The sequence below is a fragment of the Pseudorasbora parva genome, chromosome 3, assembly GCF_024679245.1.
Source record: "Pseudorasbora parva isolate DD20220531a chromosome 3, ASM2467924v1, whole genome shotgun sequence".
NCBI lineage: Eukaryota > Metazoa > Chordata > Actinopteri > Cypriniformes > Gobionidae > Pseudorasbora > Pseudorasbora parva.
In genome coordinates, this window is record NC_090174.1 from 5,373,927 (window position 1) to 5,393,671 (window position 19,745).

The following is a 19,745-nucleotide window of genomic DNA, read 5'->3' on the forward strand; positions in this document are numbered from 1 at the left end:
TGTTTAAGTGATCTTTTTCCCTAATGCACAGATATAATAACTGGCTTAGTGAAAACTTAAAAATGAAAACAAAACAATTTCTTAGTGCAAACTCCTTTATTGGATGTTAAAATTATTTTTTTTTGATGCCCAAATACTTCATGACCTGAGATGAAAAAAGAAAATCCTAAATTGTAAAAACAATAAATCAACCTCCACTATGTTATTCCTTTTAAATTGCTAATTTAAATGCCACATGTCTACGTGGAAAAGTTCAGCCTGAAATCACAAAGTTTAAGAGTGTCATCAAACACCTCTTAATGTCCTGGTCCTGCACATTCAAACAAACTACATATTAACCTCAATACATACAAATATCATCTTAAAAACATTTGATTCCTCATGATCCCATTCTCTATTTGGTCTCATTTTTACCACTTGTGTCTGGTCATGTGATATTATGTGCCATCCTTCTGTTGTTTGCATGTGATCCTTGTGTTACCGCAAAAGTACAGTCCAGTCTGCCGCTGCATTGACCGCTGGCTTACGTAGAGTCAAAACTGCATGTGTAGCATCATACTCAAACTCTAAGGCCGACTCAGTGCCATCTGAAAAACAGACAAACATCATAATTCCATATGTTGTGCCAAAACAGTGGATCTGAACTGGATAAACTTCAGGACCCAAATTTACTTTGACAGCATCAGAAGTTAACAAATATCACTTTTCTGGGTACTGTAGCCATATTGCAACAGAACGCCCACCACACAACAGCTAAATGGTGGAGAGGAGGCCGAGTGATGAAGACAATCAGTGTATGGGGATGATTAGGAGGCCATGATGGACAGAGCCCAATGGGCAAATTTGGGAAGGATGCGAGGGTTACAGCCCTACTCTTTATTGAAGGACATCTTGGGATTTTTTTTTTTATGAACACAGAGTCAGGACCTCAGTTTAACGTCTCATCTGAAGGACAGAACTTGAGGGAGAGTTAAATGACAATTTTCATTCCCTTTAACCCTTAAATGCATACCCTGGGTCTTTAGCGACCTGGGACATCATTTCCTACCCTCCTCCTAATTCATTTTTTTTAGTTAGACATCAACTTTCTTAGTATTCCTCAATCAATCTATTTTAAACTATATAACAAAATATATATAGATATATTATACATACATACATACATACATATGAATACGTGTGTGTGTATATATATATATATATATATACACACACACACACGTATTATTATTATACGTACACATATACATATGAAAATGTAAAGCCTGTTTTTCGACTAGTTTTTGGCCAAAATTGTATAGGGTGGCTAACGACCCGAGGTGTGAAAGATAATAACTGCACAATAATAAATGCAGAATAAAAATTAATCTATCATGACGAAATAAGTGTAATCCACCTTTATTCCAAAAGATGGCAATGTCTGATACACAATAATGATGGTTCACTCAGTCTCCTCAGACAGAAAACAAAACTATAATTAATCTAATAATTATAATCTGCAAACCTTGAAATGGCTCAGTGATTTACAGCAGAGCAAGAACTGAACATGGATCTGGTGAGGAAACTGTCAGTGATCAAAATATTTATTTATTTGAAAATAAGAGAATATGTTTGAGATCGGCCAGATGCATGAATGTCCTGGGAAATGTGCTCTGACAAGGACAGTGATAATAGTATAAAACATCTGCTCAAATTGAACCCTTCCAGGCTTTAAAAGGTAACGAAATATGCTTTATTTTATTCATCTGTATTTTTTCCTCTAAAATCAGCTGTTTTATTTCATTATCGCGACAGGTACAGATCCATCTGTGTTAGATATAGATCCGGGTCGCTTAAGACCTGAATATGTAAGAATGTTTGGTGAAACAGTCATGCATTTAAGGGGTAATAGTGGTCATATTTTTGACATTAATAAAAACACCTCTTAGCCATGATAAACCACAAGAGGTCATGTGCTATAGTCAATTTACTGCTTTAATCTTAGGACATTAAAATGTGTTGTCATATTGACATTAATTCATGTAGTGCACAGTCTGCACACTCACCCATAGCAAATTATGGTATCATACGAACACCAACATTTCACATTAAAATGGTTAGCTCACCCAATAATGAAAATAATCCCATGATTTGCTCGCCCTCAATCCATCTCAGGTGTATAAGACTTCATTCTTTCAGCCACACACAATCAGTTATATTCAAAAAATACTCAGGCTCTTCCAAGCTTTAGAATAGTAACTGAGTTTTTGAAGCTCTTGCCTTCAGAAGTGAAGCCATGTGTTTTTGTAAGAAAAATATCCATAGTTTCCATAACTTTATAAATTATAATCACTGGCTTCCGGCTGTACGCGAGTGGAGTCCCGGTGGAAGAGTGACCTCTGACCCGACGTATTGACGAACACGGAAGCGCAGAGGATAAAGCAAAACACTGCTCACAAATTAGTATAGCCTGGATGCCAGCCGAACTCAGCCCCGCCCACAACATTTGAGCTCGGGCAGTTCGGTCTGGACTTGATCCATAGAGGAGTAATTATACCCGAACAGAAACTGTTCAGACCAATGAAATCATCAGAGCGGGCTTTAGACGATGATGTAACATAATATGTCATCCATGTATCCATGTCATCAAAGGCGCTTGCCTTGGATTTGTTCAAATCCTAAACGGAGAGCTTGTTTGTATCTGCATTCACCTTCACTATTTCTCTCAGTAATGATGATCATGTTGGGTAAGTACTTTGTGTATCCTTACATTCTTTTATTTTTTTTACAACAAAACCCACCAACTACTTTCCCAAAACAAGCCCAAAAGCCTTTCCGGGGGGTTCTCCGGGGGAAAAAAATTGTGTTTGGAGGGTAAAATGTGTGTTACTTTGGCAAGGTTGCCTGCTAAAATTCGCATTCCTGGGTCTATATATAACATAATAGTCACTTCAACCCGCGGACATGGAAAACAACGTGTGGGAAAACCGCAGACTTGGCAACACAGTGCAGTTGAGCTCTGTTGACATTTGATAACTACTATTCGCTTCGTTGCTCCGATTGGTTGTAGGTCTATCCAATTGAGGTCTTTCCTGGTTCGGTTGAAACACGCCCCATAATTACAGCCCAATGGAGCGACTCATATTTTGCCTAGAATAAAGTATGACCACGTCAGCCTAGAATTAGTCAAATTTTTTAAAGTGAAATGTGGGAGGAGCTTGAGTTTGAGTCTACTCTCACCTGAGCTTATGCTACTCCTACATCATACGTTGGGTCAGAGGTCACTCTTCCGCTGTGAATTGACTCGCCGAGTATGGCCATCACCAGAAGTAAGTGATTATAGTTTATAAAGTTAAAAATATTTTTCTTTCAAATATGCTTGGCTTCACTTCAGAAGGCCTTTATTAACCCTGGTGCCATATAGAGTACTTTTATGATGGATAGATGCACCTGTCTTGGTCTTCAAAATCTAAAGCCCCTTTCACACTGCACGTCGGACCCGCAATATTCCCGGAACATTGCCGGGTCGCCTTCTGTGTGAAAGCAACCACGTCCCGGGATTGATTACCGAATTCGACCCGGGTCGGGGAACTAGTAACATTGCGGGATTCGACCCGGGACGAGCGCTGTGTGAACAAAAGCCGAAACGAATGCCGCAACGTGTACGTAGTTATCGTACGACTCCTAGAGCTTGTTTTTTCAATAATACAACCCTGCAGTGCCAGAAGAGCTAGTCGGTGTTTTAAACGCAGAGACTGTTCGTATACAAAAGAAACTAAAATTAAACAAGCAGAGATGTGCGCAAACTGGACACAAGTCGAGACCAAAGAGCTCCTTACTATCCGCGCTGAAGCGGAGATCGCTCGCCATTATACGTCACATCAGGATGTCATGTGTCAACTCGACCCGGGACCGTTACGAGTTGTGTGAAAGCGCACATATTACGGTATTTCGCTGGCTGTGTGAATAGACCAAATCTAGCAGCCCGGGAACAAATGCCGGGTCGCATTATCTGTGTATTTGCCGGAATCGCAGTGTAAAAGGGGCTTATGTAACAATTCACTCCCATTATAAATCTCAGAAGAGCCAGGATATTTTTAATATAACTTTTGTTTTTTAACTTTTGATTGTGTTCAGCTGAAAGAAGGAAGAATGTCACATACACCTAGGGTTTTTGGGTGAACTAACCCTTAAAATACTTTAAATAGATATATATTTGACGAGCAACAGTGCCACTAACCTGCATTTTTCAGAGTAACAGAGGACGGCTCACTGCCTCCAATGATCACAATCTTCTCTATCCAAGAGCCAGTGGAAAACTGGGAGTCTGGGGACAGATTTCTGACAAAACAAGCAAAAGACGAGGTCAGAAACAGCATGGCAGTGATGTGTGACTGCACTTTTCTGTCCACAGACAACTTTGAACTCCTAAGACCTTTTTTTTTAAACACCAAGAAATGCTACGAAGGCTGTGACACACCAAGCCGACGGTCAGCCAATGTTGGGCAGTCATTGATAAGTCTGTCAGCACAAGTCAGTGATCCCCACTGATAGATATTTAGACCGATTAAGCATGTTTGACCGGTATGAGCGAGAGAACTCTGATTGGCTGTCATCTTACATGAGCATTTCAATACCTGAATATGTTCATAACAACATGCCGTCTGGAGTGAGGAAAGAGATCAACATGATTCAATATGGTAAGCAATCGCTGCTTTGCTTTACTGTTTGTACTTATGCAGTCCTAGTTTTGGTTTCCCATTTTGAATGTGCCAAGACACATTTGGACAAATATGTCTTCTCACACTGATAGTTTTCCATTGGCTTTTTTTGGCCCAGAAGCACACAATACAAGCCAACAACACAGTCGGCTTCGTCACTGCTATCTTTGATGTCGGTTTGGTGTCACAGCCTTAAAGTAAAGGACAGCAGACCAACCTGGAGGACAACGTGTTGGCAGAGAAAGACAGAAGTCTGTGGACAAACTGCTTTGACTTTTCAAAGTTGAAGGTATGGAAGTCATCAATGTACAGCTCTCCTTCAGCAGAGCCCTGAAGCAGAAGACAGCAGTGAATGAACACATATGAAAGCAATATCCATGTGTACGGTCACATTCGGTTTGGATTCCATTGCTTCCTCACATACACACCAGAATACCAGGAATTACCTGAGAACTGAGAGCAACATAGAGACTGTATGGATCATTCTCCATACAGGAGGAAGATCTCCTTACACGGTCTTTCCTGCAGATAATGGACCCTCCTCGCTGGAAAACTGGGATCTGGAACATGAGACAGAGGAAGTGCAGATGCAGCAGATAGAAAGGCAGGGTTTAGTTGTCTGATAAAGACCAAATCAGGAATCAATTATAGAAAACTACCACTGAAACACAGTTTTTAATGAATATTTAAAATAACTTTTTAGGGTAGCACTGAAACTATTTGATGGTTGAGACTTGAAAGTTTCAATACATTTTATGTCTATTTTATTTAAAGCAACAACAATGTTTTTATATGGTTTCAGTAAACTAACAGCCCTGATCTGAATAAAAATTGAGTAATAATAAGAAACAACCCAAGAACACTATTTTGGCTCCTAATTTATGCAATCTTTGAAAACAAATGAAAGAGTTAATAAAGCGTCCGGGCTTACAGAGCTCATAGTGACAGGAATGTAGAGGCTCTGATCCCCAACATGCTTCTGGAAAGTATGAACATCGTACCAGACCTACAGGAGCAACCCAGATGAAGTGTTTAGACAGAAATAAAAATCCATTCCAAGTGTGCCATTCATTGTTGAGAAATGCGTTACCTCTTCTTTCCCAGGCAGATAGGCAGTGACACCTCTAGCACCTTCATCGGTAACGGGGTGCACCAATAAATCCTTCCCTAAGAAGAGAAAATAACCCGTGTTGGTCTTCTCTGCCACAATATTTATTTGGGATAATTATAATTCACTCACCAATCAAGTACTCATCCTCAATCGAGAAAGTGGCGACATTGTCAGGATACTCTACCCATAAAGGTCTATGAAAAGAATGAGAATATCAATGATATGATCCCTTAATTTAGAGTCCTGCAATGGGTCGGGTACCCGCATAACAGTGGCTAAAAGTGGTGGATTGGGACATTTATAAAATTCACAGGCGGGGATGCGGGCGGATAATTAACTCTGTGCGGGCGGGTAGTAGCCCGGATGAAAAATGCGTGCATTATTTCTGTGGCGAGGTGGACGAGGGAGAGAGCTAGCGAGACCGGGGCGTGATTGTGAATGAGTGTCACCTGCGAGCCACACCGATCTCGAGTCCTCTCATGAGGGAGCTCGGAGGCATATAAGGACGAGCGATACCAATAAAGGACGAGAGATCACCAGACCTGGATTTGATGTTGAGTTGCGTTTACGTTTTATTATGTGTGCGCGCGTGGCAGATGTGCGTGAGGGGCTGCCCACGTTACTTTCCTTTTTTTTGGTTAAAGTCTTTTAAATGTTCGCCGGTTCCCACCTCCTTCTTCACCCCTCGAACATACTGTATTACAATTTCTATGTCGAAATTACCATTATACACCTAACAACGATATGCCATGTGACCCATCACGTCACCACCACGACAGTGCAACTTTTGTTGATGCCTCTCGTAGCCCAGTTGGAGCAAGCGTTATAGGTATAGCAATGTATGAAGTAAAAGTAGGCTAAAGTTGGTGAGTGGAGGAGTATATAAAATTGTTGACAACGAGTCTTTAAAGGCACAGTCTGTTTCATTGGCCCATTCATGACGCTGTTGATGTTAAGAGGTGCAAGATAAAAAATAAAGCATTTTAATTTCAATGATTTTAGCGCGTGTGATTTATCTTGGGCACGGGTTGGGTAACGGGCCAAATATTAAGGGGTCTGGGCGGGTGTGGATTTAATTATGATATTTTCATGGGTCACGGGTCGGATCTGGTGCAAAACCTTGCGGGTACGGGTCTCCAAAAAATGGACCCGTGCAGGACTCTGCCTTAATTAACATTGCTTGCAAGATGCCTTTTTCAAAACCTAATACAACATTTTGCGTTTTCAGTGGTGATTGATTTAAGCGCCTGATTGCTCGACAGCACAACGCTGCAAAAAATGTATCAAAAGAAATCTGATGCAACATGAGCAGAATGTAATGCTAAATGTAATGCTGCAATCAACACTTTTCATTTATTTTCGCATTACTGCAAGAGCCGTAATATGTTTAGCTTAATTATGCAGGACATTTTTTGACAGCTTATCTCGTTTATCTTCATTTTTGCCCCAAGCCCCCAATTCATTTCTAACCCTGATTGTCACTAGGCTGACTCACCTCATAACAGGCTGTCCGGTGCGGTGTGCGTTGTAGAAAAGCTGGTACCAGTAGGGCAGAAGAGCATATCGCTGGCGCACTGCCTCCCGGATGAGGGCGGTGTTCTCCGGGCCGAACAGCCAGGGCTCCCTGCGGGGCGTGTCTATGTGAGCATGGGCACGGAAAAACGGCTGGTAAGCTCCCGCCTGATACCATCGCACCAAAAGCTCAGAGCTGGGATGTTTAAAGAAACCGCCAACATCAGCTGAAAAAGAGAAAGACAAAGGTAGATCATGAGAGACAAAAATAAAAAGACTTTACTTACTTTAATGATTTGCAATGATGTTCTGCAGTAACCTTAAAGTGCTGCTTTATAAATGTAATGCAAATGTAATGTAAACAACCGGTTAAAGGTTTAGAAGTTATACATGTTCTAATGTTTTTAAAAGGTCTCTTTTACTCACAAAGGCAACATTTATTTGATCAGAATACAGTTTAGAAATATTTGTGTGATCAAAGCTGAACTTTCAGCATTACTTCAGTCTTCAGTTTCACATGATCCTTCAGAAATCATTCTGATATGAGGATCTGCCTGCTGCCCAATAAACATTTCTGATCAAAAGTTTGGGCCAAGTAAGATAAATAAATAATAATAATAAAACATCTACTTTTAAAAATCAACAAGGATGCATTAATTTTATTTATAAAACAGTTCTATTTTAATTAAATGCTGTTAAAAAAAAATTCTATTCGTCAAAGAAAAAACGATCCATAAAAATATGATACATTTTCAACTGTGATAAGAAATGTTTCTATATTATACGGTGTAAAATGTTTTATATTGTATCATTGTTGTCTTGAGCTGTGTAGGTGCATATTTTCTGTATATTCAGTTATTATGCACTAAAATGCAACCGTTCCTTAATGGTACATGATGATTATTGGTGGAGGGTTTTAAACAACAAAAAAAAGGCCACACATTTTAGAAAACTTTAAGATCAGACCAAATAAATAAATAGGGTAAAATCTTGGTGGTAATAGTTAAAGGGTTAGTTCACCCAAAAATGAAATTGATGTCATTAATGACTCTAATGTCGTTCCTCACCCGCAAGACCTCCGTTCATCATCGGAACACAGTTTAAGATATTTTATATTTTAGTCCCAGAGCATAATGCAGTGTATGCACACTGTACTGTCCACGTCCAGAAATGGAATAAAAACCTCATCATAGTAGTCCATATGAGACATCAGTGGGTTAATTAGAATCTCTTGAAGCATCGAAAATACATTTTGGTCCAAAAATAACAAGTTTTCAATCATCAAATAAAGATTTGAACGGTTATGAATCAGCGTATTGATTCATGATTCGGATCGCGTCAAACTGCAAACTGCTGAAATCACGTGACATTGGCGATCCGAATCATTGATCGATTCACTGATTCATGAACCGTTTGAATCTTTTTTGAGGAACACGGAAGAGAAGACAATGCTGAATAAAGTCGTAGTTTTTGTTATTTTTAGACCACAATGTATTTCCGATGCTTCAAGAGATTCTAATTAACCCACTGATGTCCCATATGGACTACTCTGATGAGGTTTTTATTCCCTTTCTGGACATGGCAGTATGGTAAATGGTAAAATGGTAAATGGACTGCATTTATATAGCGCTTTTAACAGACCCTATGGCCATCCAAAGCGCTTTACATTTTGCCTCACATTCACCCATTCATACACCGACGGCGATGTCAGCCATGCAAGGCGCCATCCAGCTCGTCGGGAGCAGCTGGGGTTAGGTGTCTTGCTCAAGGACACTTCGACACTTGGTCAGGTAGAAACAGGGATCGAACCACCAACCTTTCGGTTTGTAGACAATCTACATGAACCACTGAGCCACTGCCGCCCGCAGTATAGGGTGCATAGACTGCATTATGCTCTGGGACTAAAATATAAAATATCTTAAACTGTGTCTGAAGATGAACGGAGGTCTTACGGGTGTGGAACGACATTAGGGGGAGTCATTAATGACATAAAGGGTTAGTTCACCCAAAAATTAAATTTAAGATATCAGATTCAGTAATGATTCATTGTTTAAAAAAATGCGTATACTACTCTTCTATAATCATTAGCGTGAAAACATTCAAATGAATTTAAGAAATTTCATAGTGATCTTTTTTTTAAAGTTAAGTATTTAACCCTTTCCCCACAATTTTGTTTTAATTAAATTTGCCTGCCAGCAGCAGCATTTTTGATAATTTTCACAAAATTTCCATTGCCCACAGAATATTTTGTTTTAGGAATATCTGAATATGCAAAACATGCTCGAATGTGGGCAAGTTTTAAAAAAAAAAAAGCAACATTGAGCAAAAACCTGCGAAAAATACATACACGAGTCCATCAACACCCCCAAAACTTCAGTTCAATCCCACCTCCTGGGTTCAACATTTCATTCAGAACAGTTGTGACTTATATGCCGTTGAATGTTTGATGATCACGTTAGCTTACATGTGCTTAAGCAATGCTTCTATCATTTGTTCCTGGATCGAGAGACTGTGTACTCTTTCAGAAGATGCGTAATAGCACCCCCTACTGTATAACAGTGATAACATGGATTGGCAGAAAATTACAACATCACTCATCATACATGACAGAATACTCTGTCGATGATGGGCACGAAAGTCAATTAACATGTTAACAGGGTATCTCCAGGTTTCACCAAGCCAAATTTAAGACTTTTTAAGACCTTTTTAAGACCATTATGAATAAAATTTAAGACCTATATCGCGCAATAAAAAAAACATGCATAGGAAATGCAGATTCACTCAATTACTTAAACTTATATTATTTAATTTATTTAAATTGAACAAAGTATTAGTAAACGTATTATTCATAGCTCAATCCCACAAGGATTAGCGCATATATATATATATATATATATATATATATATATATATATATATATATATATATATATATATATATAAGGGGTGTAACGGTTCACAAAATTCACGGTTCGGTTCGATTAGATACACTGGTGTCACGGTTCGGTTCGGTACGGTTCGGTATGTTTTAGATACAGCAAAAAGAAAAAATTGGCAGATAAATTACCTTTTTTTATTATTTTTTTATTAAAACTAACAAAGTATGATTTTTTTTTTTTTACATTGAACAATGATGGAGCTATACTTTACCCATCTTCTATGTAGTTACAGGAATAAGACATTAGCTCTTTACATTAGCGTGTGCGGTGCGCGTTGCGTGTGCCATGCAGGAGCCCCACACCCTGTAGTGCGCAGTCCGCAACTGATCCGCTGTTGCACACCACAAACACAGCATTGATTCATTATTTTTTATTTAAAATCCAAAAGTTTTTACTGAACATGCCTTGTCAAAATTTCAGTTCTCTTTGTTTACTCTTTAATAGAAGTCAGGTTACGTAGCCTACTAGATTTAAACAACATTTTATTAAATTCATTTATTCATATTTATATACTTTAGATTTATCTCACAAGTGGCAAAACATTTAAACATAGTTTATAGCCTTAAATCACAAACATTTTAAATTAGAAACTTACAATAGTCTATTCAAAAACAGCCGACTCTCGTCTTTTCTTTCGTTTTCTCTCGCTTTCGTACAGCATCCGCGTGCAGTGTGAAAGCTGTAATCCGTTAACATGGGTACGGGAAAAAATACGCACCGCACACGCACTGCACACCGCACACGCACTACTTCACACTGCAGTATGTGTGAAACGGGCGTCAGGTCTCATATCCGCGGCTATAAATTGACCACTCGCCGCGGTGATGTCTTTTGCCATTTGAATAAGTTGGAAATGTCTGTCTAAATGCTGCGGGGATAGTTTGTGGGATAGTTTGTGGCTGTTTCTTCTTTTTATCGTCTTGTTGTCGGCGTAAATGAATTGATTGACATGACATGAATTATTCCCGCTGCTGTACCATCAGCAAATGCGACATACCATTGTTTTTTAATCCATCACTCTTGCCAACACCATCATAGCTTACAAAGAATCCAAAGTTCACCCAAACACCAGACCTGTTGGTTATTGGAGGATCTTCTATTTCTGGTTTGTTAAACGCAATAGCCATTTTGCGTAGCCTACTGAGTAAGCGAGCGCCTGACTGAGCAGCCTAAAACATATTTGGTGTTTTTTTTTCTTTCACTTCGGCGGTGTCAGGGGCATTGGCTGTTATGTCGTTTTGGTTATTGGGCTATCTTGTTGAACGCATATTATTATATTTCACACACTTTTTTATTTTCCAAATCTAATTAATTAGTCCAAGAACCGTTCGGTACATAATGCGTACCGAACCGAAAGCCTCGTACCGAACGGTTCAATACGAATACGCGTATCGTTACACCCCTAATATATATTATATATATATATATATTATATATATATATATATATATATATTATATATATATATATATATATATATATATATATATATATATATATATATATATATATATATATATATATATATATATATATATATATATATATATATATATATATATATATATATATATATATATATATATATATATATATATATATATATATAAAAATTTGACCAAAATTAGTTTTTATTTTGTGATGGTCACTTCTATAAATTTGCAAAAAAAAAATTTTTTTTTTTTTTTCATAATTAGGATGCAACATTAACCATATTATGTTAGATGCACAATAGTCACACATGGCAATAAAACTGACAAAATGCATGAATCTTGTTTGGTAGGCCTATTACAAAAACAAAAAAGGCTGGTCCAGTGGTGTGCTATCTATCTTTAATAACACAATCGCTTGGGGTGAGAAATATGACCAACATCTTAAAAGTAAACCACAGCAATCATTGCTTAATATAAGTAAAACGTTTTCAAGTAATTACGTAATCGGTCAGTAATAAATATACTTATAAACAAATGACAATAGGACAAATAAATACAACATAAAGATGCATATCTACAAAGAGGAGCACTCCACCGTTTTTAGAAATAGGGCTTATTCAACTTCTTTAGACATTTAGATATGTGGGCAAATGCATTTGTCTCAGTGCATTGTTTTAGTTTGGCAGAGTCGCCGCTAGCTTAGCTTAAAATGCATTTCCCCACATATCTAAATGTAGCAAAGTAGAATAAGTCCTATTTCTAAAAAGGTTGGAGTGTTCCTTTAAGTGTAAGTGCTGTTTTCCCCGTTTGTGTTGTTGAGCTACATTAGTTTGCTTTCACTTTGAGAACTTACTAATGCCCAGTTCCAGTAGGCTACTTACTGACAGTTCCCAAACTTTTAAACTCAAAGGATATAGACATATGCATAATGTATATATTTGATCGTTCAAGAGTAACGTTAGGCTAATAATTAATAATTATTATTAGAAATAACACATTCAATACACTCGCGCGAGCGCTGACCGGCAGCAGACAAACGCCATCGGAGTTCGGAGTTTACATCACTGTTATTAACCATTTTAGTGCAATCGGGTATATTATAGCCTACTTTTATTTGGTCATTAAGCAAGATGGTGAGAAAGATTCGCCTTCGCGTTCACGATCGCAGAACTGCAAGAACCGTCAGACTCAGCTGAAGAATAAAATCCGTTTTATGCGTCTGTGGAGTACGATCAGAAAGAGGCTCGTGCCAATAACACGAAAGCTGATTGGCTGCAATATAAGTGGCATGCTTGCCTAATTTGTAGTTGTAATAGAGCGAACAATAGTTGGTCTAGTGAAAGAAAGAACTACAGACACCACGCAACAAACACACACACCCACACACACACGTGCGCGCGTGCTGCGGAGGCGAGAGCATTTCAATGAGGTAGCGTTACATTGACGTAGGAAAATTAAGACCTGTTTAACATTATTTAAGACCTAGAACACAATGCTTCTGCGAATTTAAGACTTTTTAAGGCCTTATATTTTGATTTTGAAATTTAAGACTTTTTAAGACTCCGCAGGGACCCTGGTTAACTGGCGGTTGTTATCTAAATATGTGTGCAGTTTTGTTCACCCATATCAAGCACTGTACGTCACTTTTTTTGTATCAAAGTATATACTAGAGGTCAGGACCTCTCATTACTAGAGAAACTGCTCACCTCCACAGAAAGAGATGCCCACTAAGCCCAGGCTCAAGCACATGGGGATGGAGATCTTCAGATGACCCCACTCAGCTGCGTTATCTCCTGTCCACACCGCACCTGAGCCACAGACAGAGGAAGTCGTCACCAAACGCTCAAACAAAACACATGAGGCTTGTGTCTGAAGAGAAAGAGTCTCTCACCGTAACGCTGGGATCCTGCAAAAAATGCTCGGGTCAGAACGAAAGGCCTCTCCACTCCTCCTGAACGCTGAATCAGGCCGTCTGCAGTCGCTTTTTGCTGGAAATACACATGTATTGTTAAGAGAGAAAGAAAGAACCAGTTTTCAACAACCACTTCAGTCTTTTTTAGCTATTCATTTCTTCACTCCATCACACACGCCTTTCAGTATTATAGGTGCGTTCACACCATAAAAAAGGTTTGTAAAAAGGTGTGTGATTACACATCCTGTAATTACTGGGAATTTTCTGAGCGCTCTGACTTGTACCATTTGACCACTGTGGATTCATATTGAGTATAAGGTCACAGGTTGTGACATTAAAAGTCTTTTAATAAAGGGAATGTCTCCCTTTTAACATTTTATTCCTTAGGAGACCAACTATTTTTTATTTACATTTTGTAATACCGTAGGGTTCGAGTCCATCTTAAGCCTTATTTGGATGGTAATTGTTTCTCGTGGGGTCCTAAGGTATTTTCATCATTGACAGTGGCTAGTCTGTGATTTTATTGCTTTTTATAGAAATAAATACAATTAAATTCAGGTGGATAACAGTCGCTTCAATTCCATCAGCTCATCTAGAATGAGCCGTTCGAGTCGTACATACATATTGCGCAACACTGATCGTGTGACGAGAAGACGAGCGTGTTACGTGTTAGTGGACTAGACCGAGGCGGAGGATTATTTTATTATATTTTAAAATGCGCGTTCAGCCACAGCGCTCCCTATTAACAGAGTACACATGATTGCGAAAGTGAAAGTAAACGGGAGCGCATTCAAACGTGATTTCAATGCATTACCGCTGTTTGAAAGTGGCTCCCTGAGGCACACGAATATCTCCCAATATGAAAACTATCTGTGTAGTTGTAATCATCTCTAAGCTATGTATCATGCTTGAAAAAAACATTTGGTCTCTGTTTGCACTTTGAATATTGAGTACTTTGATTATGGTTATTGTTTGTACTTAATATTTATGATTAATTTGTGGGAAGGAGTTCAGTTAGGAGGTCAAAAGAAGCTCATGTGCAGTTCTAAGTTTTGAAAAGACAATCATACAGAAGAGAAGCCAGTCAGCTTTTGGCAAAATCTTTACAGTGCTTGTTGTCTTTTACTGCATATGATAATTCATACTCAGAGAGTAGAACTGAAATGACATTCATTACAAGATGATTACGGTAGTTAAAACATTTCAAATACACCTGCAAACTATTTTTCTAATCATGCATTTCATCATTGAGGATATCTTATTAAATACTATGTAAAAATCGTGTCTTGCCTCATGAGATAAGAGTCTCGTTACACCCCTATAGTGAGAGGCATCAGGAATTCAGGATGTTCGCTAACAGCATACCATGACCCCTACAAGTATATAGAACTTTTTAACCCTAAGTGAAGACCTAAAATCTAACTTTACAGTGAGTATATCAGGTCCTTTATGTGCTTAAAGGAAAACTGAAGAAGATAAAACTATCCGCCAAAAAACTGGTCTCTCACCACATAGAGTCCATAAAGGTTGTGAACATCTCGGTGCTCCCAGACACCATGAACAGCATCTTTGTGCATGGTCACCTCAGGCCCATTAAACACAGATGGCTCGTTCATGTCATTCCAGATGTACTGATTCTCCATGGATCCCTGGACAGAGGCAACAGGGATTTAACAAACTTACAGTCGTCTCCACTAAAATTGCCTCGAGTTATCACTCTTAACATTTTAATTGTAAGAGAGAATCTAATAAACAGTCAAGGGTATCGGCTGTTCAGAAAGCCCTTACCTCATACTGGTCATAGGCAAACATGCTCGCCCACCAGGCTCTCATCTCAGGGTTAGTGAAGTCAGGATAGCCAGAATTGCCTTCAGCAGAGAAAACAGTGAGTTTCAGCACTGACGAGTACAGAACATTGATTTTAACAGAGAGCTGGACAAGCAGCTACACACCTGGCCAGCACCAGCCTTCATAGTCTCCTCCATCTTTGTTCTTCACGTAAAAGTCTTTCGAGCGGATCTCATTGTGAATCTTGTAGCCACTGTCCACCCTAATGTGAGGATCTACGATGGCCACCAGCTGAGGAGACAAAATGTCACATGATTGTTATCAAAGCATGTAGCAATAAATTAAAACTATTTTAACAGGTCAACAATGGCTATTTCAGTTTAAGCTGGGTAGTATATTGAATAGTCAATAAAAACGGTGTATTATTTAGATGCATATTAGAGCTGCATGGTACATTGAAATATAGCAAATGTACATATTGTGATATACAAAGTTTGCGATAACAGCATGATTTTAATACTTCAAGAGTAAAAAAAAGTCCAGGTTTTAGGCTGCCGCAGACAGCAGAGAGTAGACTGGACAAATGCTTAATGTTATTGGGCATTTAAGCAAAGTACTCGCGTGCACAGAAAGCTGGCTCTTGGAAAGTGCATTATCCTGAAATCAGTTCTCTTCCATATCTTATATGGCCATATACACACAAAATTATGTCCAAACACCCATTTTTTAAATTTTTTAATTTTATTTATTTATTAGGGACAGTGTGTGTTAATGAACAGACATGATTATACATGAATGTAAACACACCGGATTGTAGCAAAAGGCTAGTTTCCATCCGTTGTCCGTTGAGTATTCGCATAAACCCAGTCAGATTGTATTAGTAGAACTAAACACTATATGTAACAATATATTGCATCCGTGCAGCTCTTAAAGTGACAGCAGCCGAATAAACCTGCTTTCATGTGCATCTTCATGTTAATCCAACAATAATAGACAAAGAGAAAATCACTAATAAGTGATTTTAGCATTAATAAGAATCAGTATATGTTAATAATTCACATTAGACTATTCAGTTTCTATTGTTAAATAAATGTAGGCCTACCTGAAACCCTAAACCTCCCTGGTTTACAGTGACACTTATGTAATGGTACAGTAAAATCTGCTGTTCACTTTCACAAGTTGTATGGATGGCTTCTCACAAAAAGAATGTAAAACATGTATATTGGCAATATTTTCAGTTTTTAAATATAATTGTAATTACTTTTCGCATTTTAAAAATATCGCATTTTTCATCTGGCAATATAATTAATAAAAAACAACATTAAATATCAGAATGATTTTTTTTATATCTGGATGATTTTACCAAACTTTAAAAACTTAATGGTCAAGTGAAGTGGTATTGCATTGCACATGATTTTTACATGTCTTGCAACTTTTCAAATAATAAAAAAAACCAGGGCAGGTCTTGATTTTATCTTCATATTTGGTTGCTGATTGGATTGTGAAAAGCATGTATTACATAACATACATTTACAAAATATATATTTAGATGATGTCATAACAGTTATATGGAAAAAAAGATCATTCACAATATTACTTTTTTAACTATTTTTGATCAAATAAACTCAGCCTAGGTGAGCATAATATTTTTTTTCTTCCAAAAAAAAAATCAATAACTTCCAAACTAGTTTCCAAAATCATTTTCATTATTCCAAACTCGACATTATATATATATATATATATATATATATATATATATAATTTTAGCTTCATCACACAGGGCATATTTTATGTCCCACCTTGCGTCTTTTGTCCATCAGGCCCTGCAGCATGTCTTTAGGTTGGGGGAACTTGCTGGGGTCCCAGGTGAAGTAACGCTTTCCATCTGCATGCTCAATGTCCAGCCAAATGAAGTCATACGGGATGTCGTGCTCATCAAAGCCCTGATCAACAGTCTTTACATCGTCCTGATCATTGTAGTTCCAGCGGCACTGATGGTATGCCAGCGCTGAGAGAGGAGGAAATGACTGAGTGCCTAAGGAAGAGAACGTCATGTTTAGGAACAGGATTAATTAAACACTTTCAAAATGCCTTATAAATCATGGCTCATTATGCATTCAAAATCTTCAAACAATTGTTGCATTCCTGGATCCATTCGAATCATATTTTATATATACACACACAACTTTATATTAGTGTTCTTGTTACACGCAACTTGTACTTTCCATAGTAATGACAATAAATTATGCATAACTACATGCATCTAACCCTCAACCAAACCCTAATTATCCCCAACCCTATAGTAAGTACATGTTAACTAACATTACTCAGGACTTAAATATATAATTAAACTGTAATGACATTTGTTTATTTATTTATTTTCGGCCAAGTGCATGAATAATTTTCATTTTGGCGCATCCCTATTTTTGTTTTTGTCTCCTAAATGAATAAGAAAACTCATGAATGAGAGCTAAAGATAGTGGACAAAATTATTTTGTGGACATTTTTTCAAAATGTCATGGTTTTAAAAAAAATATTAGGGTGAGTAAATGACGACAAACTGAGTGAAGTTGAAACATGTTAATATGTAAATCATGTTATTTTGAAGTTTAGCGCCGACTCTGTATGCAGTGAATGTGTGTGTGGTACATCCTGTCTCTGTGTGTTTGAGTACCTGTGAGTGAGGCGTACTGAGTGAAGACATCCGTAGGTTTTGGTCCCAGCATGATAAAGACATCAATAATACCACTCTCAGATATCCAGCGCACATCCGTCTGAGGAGCTTCACTAGATATTTGTACAAAGTCCAGCATTTTTCCAAACATAGTCTGAAAAATGGACACATTTAAGGGAAATGTGCTTATACAATTGAACTATGAAATTAACTGAAACAGATAATCTTCTTTTAATACCAACTTACCAAACAATGCTTCCAATATACTTCATTTCCCTAATTTGAACATTTGAACCTCAGTGTTCAAAATTATTTTGTAAACCAAAAGCAGTTTGCTCGTTCTCACCTTTCCTGCAGTGTTTGAGCTGATGTCCACCCATGTCTCTGCTGCATTGAGCCAGAAGATGCCCATGGTGCGCTCAGTACTGTGAGATATGAGGACAGGAACTGCCCCGTAAAGGGCCATTGGGTTGTGTAGCTCATACTGAAAAACATCCAAGTTGTACAGTCGATACGGGTCTGACCCACTAAAAAAAAGAAAGAGCACAACAATGGACCAGTGAAACACTATTGTTACTGGTTTAGTGCTAAAAACAAATACATGATAAGCTGTTGTCACATAACATTTTAAATGGCTCTTCCTTTAACAATGTACAATGTTCAAGCTAGTTTGGCCTCTTTCTTGAAGGTAAGTTTAAGCAAAGTCTGGTTTGAGTCAGGGTGGATTGGTTAAGCGATGTTAAAGGTCCAGTTCTTCACTATCCCATCTTTCAAACTTTAGTTAGTGTGTAATGTTGTTGTAAGAGCATAAATAATACCTGTAAAATTATAAAGCTCAAAGATCAATGCCAAGCATTTTATTTAACAGAAGTTCACTTTCAAAGCCTACAGCGAGCGGCCGGTTTGAACTACAGCCCTGCACTTCCTGCAGGAATGACGTCACTAGAACCGTTTGTTGACTAACCCTCCGCCCACAAGAACACGCAAAATAGGGGGCGTGGTCTCGTTGCTCTCCCACGTGGAGAAGAGCGCGCATTCAGCGCTAGCATCTCCCCGCCTTTCCGGGCAAAGTGCGCTAAGCTGCTGTCCAATCACAACACGGGAACACTGGCCCAATCAGAACTCGTTGCGTAAATCTGAAGGAGGGACTTCATAGAACAAGGAAATCATCAGGCCGTTTGAGAAAACAGCGGTTTACAGATAAGTAAATTGTGTGAAAAATACTGTGTTTTTTTACACGCGAAACATGAACTCATGTTATATTGCACACTGTAAACATAATCAAAGCTTCGAAAACATGCGAAGACAGGACCTTTAATCACTGTGATCTCGACTACATGGCTATCCTGCTCCGGAGCAGGTTTTACTGGGCTCAGCAGAGAGATCACTACTCACAGCTGATTGGTCCAGTTTTGGTTTGTGACATTTATCAAGTCACTTAACCCTGTATGTCTTGCTCAAAAATAAATCAGTTCACAATGAAATGACCCAGCTTTTTGCTGCTAATTACCATTATATTTATTTTACGTGATTTATATAGATTATATCCTTAATGCACTACAGAAGCGATTATAGTTTGACAATATATTTCACTTTTATAGTCATATAAATACACACTTTAGAACTTTTAAATGGGGTTAAATGTGTGTTTTGTTGGCAATCAAAAGTGCATATAA

The 19,745-nt window shown here is 38.1% G+C and overlaps 1 protein-coding gene across 3 annotated transcripts in view; it reads right to left on the reverse strand.

The window, feature by feature from the left end:
- The window catches only part of ganaba (glucosidase II alpha subunit a), a 41,593-nt gene that overhangs the window by 8,132 nt on the left and 13,716 nt on the right, over positions 1–19,745 (reverse strand). For 2 of the 3 annotated variants that reach the window (XM_067437652.1, XM_067437651.1), the window contains 16 exons: positions 18,416–18,596; positions 18,070–18,223; positions 17,195–17,430; positions 15,560–15,686; positions 15,396–15,475; positions 15,116–15,256; positions 13,587–13,683; positions 13,402–13,503; positions 7,307–7,550; positions 5,941–6,005; positions 5,791–5,867; positions 5,632–5,706; positions 5,147–5,260; positions 4,918–5,030; positions 4,220–4,320; positions 78–587 (listed from right to left, as the gene is read on the reverse strand). In XM_067437652.1, coding sequence (XP_067293753.1) covers positions 478–587; positions 4,220–4,320; positions 4,918–5,030; positions 5,147–5,260; positions 5,632–5,706; positions 5,791–5,867; positions 5,941–6,005; positions 7,307–7,550; positions 13,402–13,503; positions 13,587–13,683; positions 15,116–15,256; positions 15,396–15,475; positions 15,560–15,686; positions 17,195–17,430; positions 18,070–18,223; positions 18,416–18,596 — 2,017 coding nt within the window. In that variant the 3' untranslated portion in view covers positions 78–477. Of the gene's footprint in view, positions 1–77; positions 588–4,219; positions 4,321–4,917; positions 5,031–5,146; positions 5,261–5,631; positions 5,707–5,790; positions 5,868–5,940; positions 6,006–7,306; positions 7,551–13,401; positions 13,504–13,586; positions 13,684–15,115; positions 15,257–15,395; positions 15,476–15,559; positions 15,687–17,194; positions 17,431–18,069; positions 18,224–18,415; positions 18,597–19,745 lie in introns of those variants that run through there. The other variant, XM_067437653.1, reaches the window with a different exon arrangement.